The sequence below is a fragment of the Oncorhynchus gorbuscha genome, linkage group LG19 (assembly GCF_021184085.1).
Source record: "Oncorhynchus gorbuscha isolate QuinsamMale2020 ecotype Even-year linkage group LG19, OgorEven_v1.0, whole genome shotgun sequence".
NCBI classification, from domain to species: domain Eukaryota; kingdom Metazoa; phylum Chordata; class Actinopteri; order Salmoniformes; family Salmonidae; genus Oncorhynchus; species Oncorhynchus gorbuscha.
In genome coordinates this window covers 21,524,257-21,537,565 of record NC_060191.1, presented here as the reverse complement: position 1 = coordinate 21,537,565, position 13,309 = coordinate 21,524,257, and the positions used below count along the sequence as shown (strand labels likewise).

Genomic DNA, 13,309 nt, shown 5'->3' with positions numbered 1-13,309 from the left:
TGTGGAGAGAGAGAGTGAGAGAGCGAGAGAGCGAGAGAGCGAGAGAGAGAGAGAGAGAGAGAGAGAGAGAGAGAGAGAGAGAGAGAGAGAGAGAGAGAGAGAGAGAGAGAGACGTGTGTGGAGAGAAAGAGAGAGAGCAAGAGAGAGTGGGAGAGAGCAAAGTGTGTAGAGAGAGAGAGAGCGCGAGAGAGAGAGAGAGAGAGAGAGAGAGAGAGAGAGAGAGAGAGAGAGAGAGAGAGAGAGAGAGAGAGAGAGAGAGATGTGTGTGGAGAGAAAGAGAGAGAGAGCAGTGTGTGGAGAGAAAGAGAGTGAGAGACGAAGGAGGGGGACACAGACCACTGTTAGAGGAGGGTGCCGGCTGTGAACAGTAACGGCTGCAGACAAGACACGGCGATAGAGAGACAGTCTCCAGCGCTGCACACACACACACACAAACACGCATAAAGAGTGTGTGAGACATGCCCAGGCTGCTGCCCATGGACACACACACACACAACCTGGCAGGGCATCCGAGAGGACATACAGACCCCTATGTCTAAGGAGTCATGGAGAGCAGCATGTTTTTCGGTGAGTTGATGTGTGTGCGTGTGTTTGTGTGGTATTAGCAGTACATACATCATCGTCAGAGATGGAGCGGATGGTTTGGTTAACGTGAAAGGAAGGAAAGTGTGAGGTTCACATAAGCCCTAGGCACTGTGTAGCCATTATCCATCCTGCCAGACTAGATCCATGTGTGGGGTTGAAAGTCCAAGGTTCGGATTTCATCTCACATGTTTTATAGAGTTTCTCCGATGTGTTTATAGCGAAGGAATTCAAAGAAGGACAAAATTAGCTCACGGTCGGCTTTGAGAGCCACTTGATATGCTGTGTAGAATAGTTTGAGAAATGAAAGAATTTGACTTGTTCCATTAAATTTGTGTTTGATGAGAGGCTTAGACAGACTTAAAGCAGGAGTGCTTTCCTTTCAAGTGCTCTTCACATCGCTGGCTTACATTCTCACGTTAATTACACTGATTCTTCCGCAGCAACTCTTCGGAAAAGGGCCCTGTCTTTTTTGTGGGATTAAAATAATCTCAAATTACACTGCAGCCTTATAGAGTGAGATTCTGACATTATACGGTGTTCATTACAGATCATGCTCATGACAAGACTTGTAATGCATTATAACTGCATTATAATGCATTACACCTGCAGGCTTTAAGCAAAGTGTCACAGAGAGGTTTTGTTTTGGAGTCAGGTGACATTGTGAGTAGACTGTTAATGTGTCCTTTAGGAACGAGGTTATGATGTAGGATGTGTGTCAGGTGTGATACTAGCTCTCAAAAACCTGTGACTGTTGGTTCCAGGTGTTCATGGAACTGTGAGGCCTATGATGTCAAAAACCTGTGACTGTTGGTTGCCAGGTGTTGATATACTAGCTCTCAAAAACCTGTGACTGTTGGTTGCCTGGCAGGTGTTCATGTATTAGCTCTCTGAGACCTGTGACTGTTGGTTGCCTGGCAGGTGTTCATGTATTAGCTCTCAAAAACCTGTGACTGTTGGTTGCCTGGCAGGTGTTCTCAGAGACCTGTGACTGTTGGTTGCCTTCAGAGACCTGTGACTGTTGGTTGCCTGGCAGGTGTTCATGTATTAGCTCTCAGAGACCTGTGACTGTTGGTTGCCTGGCAGGTGTTCATGTATTAGCTCTCAGAGACCTGTGACTGTTGGTTGCCTGGCAGGTGTTCATGTATTAGCTCTCAGAGACCTGTGACTGTTGGTTGCCTGGCAGGTGTTCATGTATTAGCAGGTGTTCATGTATTAGCTGACCTGTGACTGTTGGTTGCCTGGCAGGTGTTCATGTATTAGCTCTCAGAGACCTGTGACTGTTGGTTGCCTGGCAGGTGTTCATGTATTAGCTCTCAGAGACCTGTGACTGTTGGTTGCCTGGCAGGTGTTCATGTATTAGCTCTCAGAGACCTGTGACTGTTGGTTGCCTGGCAGGTGACTGTATTAGCTCTGACCTGTGACTGTTGGTTGCCTGTTCATGTATTAGCTCTCAGAGACCTGTGACTGTTGGTTGCCTGGCAGGTGTTCATGTATTAGCTCTCAAAAACCTGTGACTGTTGGTTGCCTGGCAGGTGTTCATGTATTAGCTCTCAAAAACCTGTGACTGTTGGTTGCCTGGCAGGTGTTCATGTATTAGCTCTCAAAAACCTGTGACTGTTGGTTGCCTGGCAGGTGTTCATGTATTAGCTCTCAGAGACCTGTGACTGTTGGTTGCCTGGCAGGTGTTCATGTATTAGCTCTCAGAGACCTGTGACTGTTGGTTGCCTGGCAGGTGTTCATGTATTAGCTCTCAGAGACCTGTGACTGTTGGTTGCCTGGCAGGTGGTGCCTGGCAGGTGTTCAGAGACCTGTGACTGTTGGTTGCCTGGCAGGTGTTCATGTATTAGCTCTCAGAGACCTGTGACTGTTGGTTGCCTGGCAGGTGTTCATGTATTAGCTCTCAGAGACCTGTGACTGTTGGTTGCCTGGCAGGTGTTCATCCACAGGACTATTTTTGTTGTTGTATTTTATTCAGATCCCCATTAGCTGTTGCTGAAAGCAGCAGCTACTCTTGCTGGAGTCCACACAAAACATGAAACCTGACATATAACAGAATATCAATATAAAAGAACAGCTCAAGAACTGAGCTACACACTTTGATAATGAAAAGAATAGACCCAAAGAAAGGTCCTACTGACAGTTAACAGTTACACACATTACTGACAGTTACACACACATCAGTACATATACATCTGCCTAAAAGCCTAAATGTTGTGAGTGTTGTTTTATTTGTTTGCTTGAATAATTTGATTGAAGGGAGTTTATGGCTCTATATAATACTGTGTGTTGCCTTGAATTCATTCTGGATTTGGGGACTGTGAAGAGACCCCTGGTGGCATGTCTGGTGGGGTAATTATTTCCGTCAGAGCTGTATGTAAGTTGATTATACTGACCATTTGGAATTTTCTACACAATAATATTTCACAAAAACAAGAATCGATACAGTCAATCTCTCCTGTACTGATATGAATACTGTTGACATTAGCCCTCTGTGTACATTGAAGGGCAAGGAGTGTTGATGTAGTGGGGACGTGACTGGTCTAGTGTCCTTGGTCTGTGGAGTCACCTTCCTGGTTCTGGCTCAGCCTCATGACTCATCAGCTTTAGCCAACACACAGACCCACCTGGTGACGGGTAGCCCTAGTGATGATAAGGTGGTGAAACTCTATGTTGTCACTTTTGTCAAATGTACGAGAAGTGCATTGTGAATAAAATAATGGGAATATTTTGTTTTTGTACCAATGTCTAATGCCGCGAGGAAATGGGAGGAAGGAATCTTGTTAGGTTTTGGTTGGGGAGAACGTGCGTTGCTTAAGCATTTGTGGATGAAGATATTAATATAGTTTGCATAATATGTTAGACTATAAACAAGCTAAATTAGCTGTCGTGTCAGTGATAGAATACTTGGAGTTTGTGGTTTTCCTCAAAGACGTTTTTGCTTTAAAACTTTTTTAAATACGCATTTTGAATAATATAAATTCTCATGTCACATAGTACTTCTACAAATTCCTAGGAATTTGATCCCTTACAATTTCCGATGGGGGAAAAAATATATTAAAAAATCCAGGGGGAAAATACCCCTGTCCCCTACACAAATAACCCTCTTCGTGAACCAAATGGATGAAGAATGCCAGTGGAAGGACAGTAACTCAGCAGGAGTAATCTGTGAGCTGTAATCATACGAGGGATTAGTGTTGAATTGGACGTATGTGGTGTGTCTGGCCTGGCGGTTGGAGTTTAAGAGCACGTCAACATCTCTTTGGTTAACCTCAGATTACAGAGCACAGGGGAAGTAATTGTTGGATCAAACTCCGAGACAGCTGTGTTTATTAGAGGTTACACCGCGAGAGTCATGAAAACAGAGCGGGTTACGTTGGGAGGGTGGGGTTCTGGTGTTAGCCAGGCTACTCGAGTCTGAGCCCGGAGCTAAATGCTAACTGTTAGCAATGCAGCGGAGAGCATAGTGAAATGGATACAAACATGTAGCCTAGGGGTACATTGGCATAAATCTGTTTTCTAACTGATCAATCTACAAATGTTATTGATTAATAAGAGATTTGTTATGTTTCTACGTGCTTTGTTGTTTTTGTAAATGGGGTGAAACCACTGTAACCCCGACATCTTAATTACAGTGATTGATCCTGAGTGTCATTTTAGAGTCATGGAATACAATCAGACAGCCCCTGAGAACACAATGCTGTGAAACACATCTGAATAGACATCATCAGGATATGAGTGTTTTTGACACGTAGTTGAACTCATATTTCCCAATAATTGGATTTATATTTGCTCCGTGAAATAGTAGACCGTTGCTTCGTAGAGCCTATATTCCATGACAGCAGTTTTATGGCTGTGTGGAATCTCGGGCCAATTGGACAGATCTTATCGGAGAGCAGTCGGGATCAGGACCAGGAGAGGCGGAGGTGGGAGAGAGCAGTGGAAGACGATTAATTATTCACGTTAGTCTGTGTCCTTCAGACATCTTAACTCTCACTCGACACAATGCCGCAGGGTTTTAGTCCCAGATAAAGACATTTTTAAGAGGGCCGATATGCAAGGCGCGCACACGCACAGACATGCATGAAAAGACGCGTGACGCACAAGACAATGACAGGTACACATTAAACAAACTTACGAGGACACGCTTACATGCATTTACGAGCAGCACACATATCTATTTTACATGTGTTTCAAAAAACACCCTTGCCCACTCCCCATAGGAGAACTCTTTGGTACCAGGTAGAACCCATTTTGGGGTTCAATGTAGGACCCTTTTCAGAAGGAGTTCTACCTGGAACCAAAAAGGGTTTTACCTTGAACCAAAAATGGTTCTCCAATGGGGACAGCGGTAGAACCCTTTTTTCTAAGAGTGTACTATCCACAGCTAGGGAGTCTCATACCTAGAGACAGGACTTACTCAAGTCTACAAGCTCCACTCTTAATACTACAATGAGCCATGAGCCAATATAACATTCAAGTCAGGGAGTTGAAACACTAGCCTTACACGAGGCAATGTTAAAAGATAGAACGTCTCCTTGTGTGTTTGTGCATGTTGGGAGATCAGTGTTGCTTTGTTATCCTTCGGAACGAAGGAAAATGTGAAAATGAACGCATGAGGTTAAAGAGTCTTATCTCAGTACTCCATCCTGAAATGGGGAAATTGTTTTTTGAGTTACTGCACTCTGTTAGCGGAGACTAAAAGATTGGCTAAAATATTGACCTACAGTTGAATTCGGAGGTTTACATACAGCTTACCCAAATACATTTGAACTCAGTTTTTCACAATTCCTGACATTTAAGCCTAGTAAAGAATCCATGTCTTAGGTCAGTAGGATCACCACTTTATTTTAAGAATGTGAAATGTCAGAATAATAGAAGAGAGAATGATTTATTTCAGCTTTTATTTCTTTCATCACATTCCCAGTGGGTCAGAAGTTTACATACACTCAATTAGTATTTGGTAGCATTGCCTTTAAATTGTTTAACTTGGGTCAAACGTTTCGGATAGCCTTCCACGAGCTTCCCACAATAAGTTGGGTGAATTTTGGCCCATTCGTCCTGACATAGCTGGTGTAAATGAGTCAGGTTTGTAGGCCTCCTTGCTCACACACGCTTTTTCAGTTCTGCCCACAAATGTTCTATAGGATTGAGGTCAGGACTTTGTGATGGCCACTCCATTACCTTGACATTGTTGTCCTTAAGCCATTTTGCCACAACTTTGGAAGTATGCTTGGGGTCATTGTCCATTTGGAAGACCAATTTGCAACCAAGCTTTAACTTCCTGACTAATGTTGCTTCAATATATCCATGTAATTTTCCTCCCTCATTATCTATTTTGTGAAGTGCACCAGTCCCTCCTGCAGCAAAGCACCCCACAACACCCCCATGCTTCACGGTTGGGATGGTGTTGTTCGGCATGCAAGCCTCCCCTTCTTTCCTCCAAACATAACGATGGTCATTATGGCCAAACAGTTCTATTTTTGTTTCATCAGACCAGAGGACATTTATCCAAAAAGTATGATCATTTGTCCCCATGTGCAGTTGCAAACTGTAGTCTGTTTTTTTTTATGGCAGTTTTGGAGCAGTGGTTTCGTCCTTGCTGAGCGTCCTTTCAAGTTATGTTGATATATGACTCGTTTTACTGTGGATATTGAAATTGTTGTACCTGTTTCCTCCAGCATCTTCACAACATCCTTTGCTGTTGTCCTGAGATTGATTTGCTCTTTTCGCACCAAAGTATGTTCATCTCTAGAAGACAGAACGCGTCTCCTTCCTGAGCGGTATGTCAGCTGCATGGTCCCATGGTGTTTATACTTGTGTACTATTGTTTGTACAGATGAACGTGGTACCTTCAGGCGTTTGGAAATTGCTCCCAAGGATGAACCAGACTTGTGGAGGTCTACAATGTTTTTTTCTGAGGTCTTGGCTGATTTATTTTTATTTTCCTATGATGTCAAGCAAAGAGGCACTGTGTTTGAAGGTAGGCCTTGAAATACATCCACAGGTACACCTCCAATTTACTCAAATTATGTGAATTAGCTTCTAAAGCCATAACATCATTTTCTGGAATTTTCCAAGCTGTTTAAAGGCACAGCCAACTTAGTGTAAACGTCTGACCCACTGGAATTGTGATACAGTGAATTATAAGTGAAATAATCTGTCTGTAAACAATTGTTGGAAAAATTACTTGATTCACGCAAAAAGTAGATGTCCTAACTGACTTGACAAAACTATAGTTTGTTAACAAGAAATTTGTGGAGTGGTTGAAAAACGAGTTTTAATGACTCCAACCTAAGTGTATGTAAACTTCCGACTTCAACTGTATGTATTTCGTTCGCTTTTTGTAATTCAGTAGAGCTGAGATGCCGGACTTCTATGTGCCTTCTGGTGCAAACATGTACCGTATAACAATTCCATCACAACCAGATACATTCCCTCTTTTTTTCTATGGACACGTTTATATTTGAAAAAACACCCAATGGATACTGTAGCTCACTCCTCACCCCTCAACCAGAGTACAGTTCTGGTTGTTTGAATTGGCTGTTTTGACTGCACGTTGCATTTCTGGTCGGCAATCTGGCTTGTCGGCAGCGTGTTTCCAGGGTGACGTCAGGCAACATGTCAGCGGAGGATCCTGCAGGGATGATGGCTGCAGAAGGACATGCTTTGTTAAAGGAGAACTGGGACGTGTCTCCACATGAGCATCAGCATTTGCTGCTTTCCAACAGATGGCAGTCCTCCTTCGAGCGGAGGGAAAAAAAGACGTTTGGTTTCCCTCCCTCTCTCTCCCTCCCTCTTTCTTTTTTACAACTGCTTCTTTTTATTCAGCCTTACCATCGCCTGGGGACTTGATATGGCAAACATAGTTTTTATTTGCCTCAAGCCGGTGTTTTGATATGGTATCTGCGCTTTTAGTCATGCTGGCTCCGAGTTCGTCGTGTTGTTAAATGTGCTGTGTTATACAAGTCATCCCTGGTTCTAATTAATGGGTACGGAATGGCTTTCTTTAATTCCTAATGTTTTGGAAAGCTGCTATCTAATCCTCCGGTGTTGAAGAAAGGCTCTGCTGGTTGTAATTGTTGGCTTATAAAGCCCGCTCTGGCTCGTCTTATGTAGATGACAATACAATTATTTACATCGGTTTTTCCAGGGAGTTTTGCACCCCTTGCTATTGAATCTTCTTAGTTTATGGGTCTGTCTGGCATGGTTCCCTCATTTCACATTTGTAATTTAGAGGATGGTTTCAGCATTAGGACATTTCTGTCTTAAAGATGCACTATGTAGAAATCTCTCCACTATTTCCTGGTTGCTAAAATTCTGAAAGTTTGCCTAATTTCAGTTTATCTGACAAAACAAGGAACTATAGTGGAGAGAATTAGTGTACCATCTTAACCGCTGTGAAATATAGTTTCAATGCCCGAAAATATAGTATTTTCATCTGTTTGAAGCTGGTGTACAAAACCGAAAGTAGAAGATGCAAAAACAAATCTTAGAAATCATAGAAATAGCACACGGAACATATCTGCCACTTTTTAGGCTTGGTTTCAATAAGAATGACAGATTTATAACTTACATTTCTATGTGAATTTGGTCGGGTCACCCAAAAAGTTACATATATTGATTGCAGCTTTAAACAGTGCTTATGAGAAGGATGGTTAAATAGTCAAATACAACTGGCTAACACTGACATGGCATTCCCATGATCCAATTAACATCATACTGTATTTGTCTCCGTAGGCTATGTCTCAATTGTCTTAATTTATCTACAACTTGTTCAGACTCAGTCTAGAGGCCTTGTTTTCATTAGCAGAGAGGTCATCATAGTCAGGGAAGGCAGAACAATATCAGATTTTTAAAACCTTTATATAACTAGCCAAGTCAGTTAAGAACAAATTCTTATTTAAATTGACTGCTTACCCCAGCCAAACCCCGGACAACTGTGCAGCACCCTGTGGGACTCCCAATTATGGCCAGATGTGATACAGCCTGGATTCGAACCAGGGACTGTAGTGACGCCTCTTGCACTAAGATGCAGTGCCTTAGACCGCTGGGCCAAAATACACCCGGGAGCCCCCCAGATACAAGTGCCCTCATATTTCATCTCATTTGAATCAGACTTTTTCTGGTGGTTTGGTCTATGAGACGTTTTACAGTTTGCTCATAATATCATAATCCTTTTTAACCGAGAACCACCACAGCACAGACCATCTAACATGACATATTCTCTTTCTTCTCCTCTACAGGTAATGCATGTCAAAATGGCCTCCTGCCGACGCTGATACGTCCTGCTCTGCCCACCATCCAGCAGTCTCTGGGCATGAAGCAGTTCCAGCTCCCGTTTCCCCTGGATACGGCCTCAGCAGTCAGCCTTTTCCCCGGCTTCGGCACGGTAAGTCCCGGGTCATGTGATAAGGGTCAGCTCAGGGCATTTACAATCCTGGTTAGGTCTGGCTAAGGTCATAAAGTATGGTATCTGATATCGTTGGTGTAATGGTTTCGATTTCGTATGATGCCATTCATGTCAGAGGGCATGTGATTTGTCTGTTGAAGTGTGAGCCTCTTTCAAACATTTGACCATACATTTCCAATCATTTCAGATGCTGATGTAAACAATGATTTAGGACAGTCGTAAATGTGTGCACTAAACCAGAGCAGGCAGTCAACCGGGGTCATTTAAAAGAATATATTGGAATTGGGACAAGTTAAATACATTGCACGTGAACAGACTTCCCACATATCCAATGTGCACTTATTGTAGAAGTTGACTGTATTCTCTTGCACTGTTTTCTTTGTACGCAGATATAAATGATAGGCAAATACTGTATGTGGCCTCATCAGGTTTGAATTCAGCAAAATCATGTGACAGATAAAAAGTCTACGGCTTGAGCTTTTTGCGTTTGAATTACAGGGGATAGCTCAATTTAAAGCCTGCTTCAAACAGAACCATACATATGGAGCACAGCTGCAGGAAAACACAGGAGACAAGTGGGGACATCATCACGGAACAAGGCTTGGATAGTCCAGTTGAAAGCCAGATAGTATCAGGAATGGATTTCATGAGAAAGTTCAAGTCTTGCCTCCATTCCTCTTCTCACCTTCTAATCTGCATTTAACAGACCTTTCGGCAAATAATGAGTTCACTTTCCGTGATTTGGGAAGCCTCCAAATCACGGGAAGCTGATACTGGATTAACATGGGGTAATTACCTCTCCCATACGCTATTTTCTCTCTCTCTCCATCTCTCTCTCTCTCACATTCTCTCTCTCTCTCTCTCTCTCTCTCTCTCTCTCTCTCTCTCTCTCTCTCTCTCTCTCTCTCTCTCTCTCTCTCTCTCTCTCTCTCTCTCTCTCTCTCTCTCTCTCTCTCCTTTCTCTGTGCCCTTGACGTTTAATCACTGGCAGAATGAATAACGTGATTGTAAAAGCTAGCGTTGGAACGATCAACAGTGCTATAAAAGTGTTTATGCGCGAGTTATTGTTCCATGTTTGGTTATGCTGCTTACACTTGCGTATCTTTGTATTGGTTTGGTTTCAGGGACATAACAAAGTGGTGAGGTCTGTTTCTTGCATGTGGGATGGAGCGCTTTTTTTTTATGTGTGTGTCCATTTGAAAGGATCCATGGTTTGTTTTGTGTGAAGAGGTTTCACAGCATTGTTGTGAGTGGGATCAATTCAATGTTTTGAATTCGAAAACTCAAACTCAATTGGAAACTCAATGCCTTGTTGATTTAATTTGAGTTCAAAGCGTGACGTTTCAACCGTCAATAACCTTCATCAGAAAGAAGGGATCAATTCCATCAAATGATTGATGAAGTGGGTCAATAACATGTGTGGTAATCCTGCATTATTTTCCAGTGTAGATACAGAGGTATTAGGTATTATTAAATGTACCATACAAGGTTTAGCTAAAGCTTCTTACCATCATGAGCTATTGGAAAGGTCGCCGTTCTATCAGATATGAGGTCAGTTTTGCTAATGCGCCTCTAAGGCACAATAAACATTTATGCACTCTGATTCGCAATATACAAAATAATTATATAGACTACGATGATGACTACAGTTTTCCGTTAACCTACTCCGGTGTAATAAAGTGTCAGAGTTCTGGCGTGATATTCTGCAGACACGTTTCCCACCTTCTTTCCAGAGCCGGGGAGTTACTTGCATGACCACACCTGCATCTGATGAGATAGATTCCAAGTCTCCTTGCAGCTCTCAGCCAATGATGTTTTGTAATACAGAATGTGACTGGATATGTTTCGCCAGAATGGATAGCAGGAAACTTTTCTCAATGTTTTGTTGCACTCCCCCTTGGTTGCTATTCCTTCTTCCTGAGGGATACTTCTTATAAAATAGAAATGTGTCCTTATGTAATGTGTATATATAATATATAATGTAATAAACATTTTTTTTACTCATTTGCTCTATAAAAGCTGTGCAATTCTTTGCGTATTACATTCTGGGCATTATGCTGCAGTATTTCATGTTGGAAGGAATTTGTTTGTAGAATCTCCTCTTCACATTTCCTAGAAAACATTAGGTTTATTTGTCAGGATGAGAAAGAAAGTTTTTGTAGACAAAGGAACAACAGTGCAGGAAGGCCGTTGACGGTTAAGGTGAAACCAACCGTGAAATAGGTGTCGAACTTTAGATTACAGCAACTCTGCAGTAGTGATATTGAGATGACCAGAGTGAAGGAACAGAAACAAACCAAATAAAAAGAATGAGAGCTCAACACTCAGCACAGGCAGGTGTTGGTTTGGGGCTGTAATGAAAGGAGTGAATGGGGGAAAAGTAGTTTCCAGTTAAGGAAGGCTTTCTTCAACCCTGAAAATACCATTTATCTTTCTAGGGGCCTACATTTGTCTTCAAGAAACAATACAAACTCTATTTCATTCTGTAGAGTAATCAGGAATGTGAGTTATTGATTCCTTCTCACCGGTCTGTACGCTGGAAATTTGCTTTGTAGTTCCGGACTGAGAATGACACATGGGTTTCAGCCCGGAGTCCCTCAAGCATCACAACCCATTTCAACCCCCCCCCTCTAAAAGTCAGTTATTCTATCAATACCAGTAATGGAAATGTAGGTTTCAAATGCACTTGCGTATAAGCATACAGCTTTGTCTGTTTTTTCCTTTGGATGATAAATGATAACGGAGGAGCGCTGCGTGATTTGAAAAAAAGAACAAAGGGCCAGAGACTATTTGCAGATTTTTTATTTGATTTACGCAAGTCTCGTAACGGCTAATGGATTCTATAAATTGTATTCCCAGAAGGATAGCAGCTGAACCACCAAAGAGGAGAACACAGTGGGGATAAGGACCACCCTTGTGGTGCGCCCTTGCAAATTACACCTGATGTAAAAACGCAATAGAGACTATATGATTAATGCAATGGTTGCTATCAGTTAGCACTCTGTACTTTTTAAACTCTTCCCCTAACAGTTGCTTTACGTGGCCAGCACTCTCTTAATGGTTTCTCCCACGATAACATTTCACTCTCCTGGGTAGTGGCCTGCAGAGCTCTCTCAGTAGGAATGCAGAGATAAACTGTGGAGCTAAAGCCATTTTTTATGGGGATGCTATGTGCCAGCAGCTTGCCTGGCAAAGTATTGTCAATTCTTGTGCACGTATATTTTGTAGTGCTTTCTCTCGTCTCAAGATTTGCAGTAAGCCCTCTCCAAAGTAGAATATTTACAAAATTGATTTAGATGGGACAGTTATATATGTTGTAAAATGTTGTGTGAAAGGTTGACAATAAATCATACTGTACTAGATGTGTTACAGTTCATTCAAGGGTCTATGTAGCCCCAAAGTCTATGATATACAGATTGATTTATACTGGATCATCCAATGAACCCTTGAGTTTAAAATCTTTCATAAGAAGGAAACATGATTCTGTTGCATTATTAGTTGCTCTCAAAGTGGGCCAAGATTAATAAGAAAAAGTGACAATGTATTAACCTTAAACTGTTCATCTGGCAATTTGAAGATGTTCACCTGTTTTCTGTATATTACCCAACTGCTCTTTCTCACACCCCTGGTAGAGGCATCTGTCCATTGTGGGGATGTGTGCGTGAGGTTCAGGTCTGCACGGTTCCATGTTTCACTGCTAAACCAGAAACAGCTGGCGAGTCAGCCTAGCAGTTTGCACCTGCAGCACCGATTGTTCCCTAATGAAAAGCACACTTGCCATGTTCGGTCCCCGGGGAAAGATTTAGTGGAAGAAAGATCTTCGCACCGAGACAAGGTTGACTCTGTGGATTTACGAGACTGACAAACTTTCAAGACTACATCATTGTTTAGATTGTTAGCCTAGAGCGGCTAGAGGGCTGAACGTTCCTAACGTAGAAGATCTTTTGTGGTGTTTTGCCACACCCTACTTTGAGCTGGGATTCTGTGAACATGTATACTTCCCTTCCGCTGTGCTTGTGAAAGGTTTATGATATGTATATAAGTCTTCCTCCACGCTTGTCCACCTGAGACCCCTGAAACATCCTCTGATTTGTACACAGACGACCATTTCTAGAGCTCAGTAATATTGCAAACTTCAAAAGATATAATTCCTTGCATTCACTTTTTTTTAAAAGTATCATATCACTTCGGGCCAGGGCCGGCCCTAACCTTTTGGGGGCCTTTGCCATGGAGCTGAGAGAAGTTTTTGCAATTATAGCACATTTCATGCAATTCTACTCGTTTTGCCATCAGGTGGAGGGACAAAATGTGCAG

General features: G+C 42.4%; 1 protein-coding gene across 2 annotated transcripts in view; it reads left to right on the top strand.

The window, feature by feature from the left end:
• Nucleotides 1-280: 280 nt before the first annotated feature.
• LOC124005794 (zinc finger protein 385D-like) overlaps nucleotides 281-13,309 on the top strand; it is a 47,594-nt gene continuing 34,565 nt past the window's right edge. For both annotated transcript variants that reach the window (XM_046315346.1, XM_046315345.1), the window contains exons 1-2: nucleotides 281-567; nucleotides 8,829-8,974. In XM_046315346.1, coding sequence (XP_046171302.1) covers nucleotides 546-567; nucleotides 8,829-8,974 — 168 coding nt within the window. In that variant the 5' untranslated portion in view covers nucleotides 281-545. The remainder of the gene's footprint in view (nucleotides 568-8,828; nucleotides 8,975-13,309) is intronic.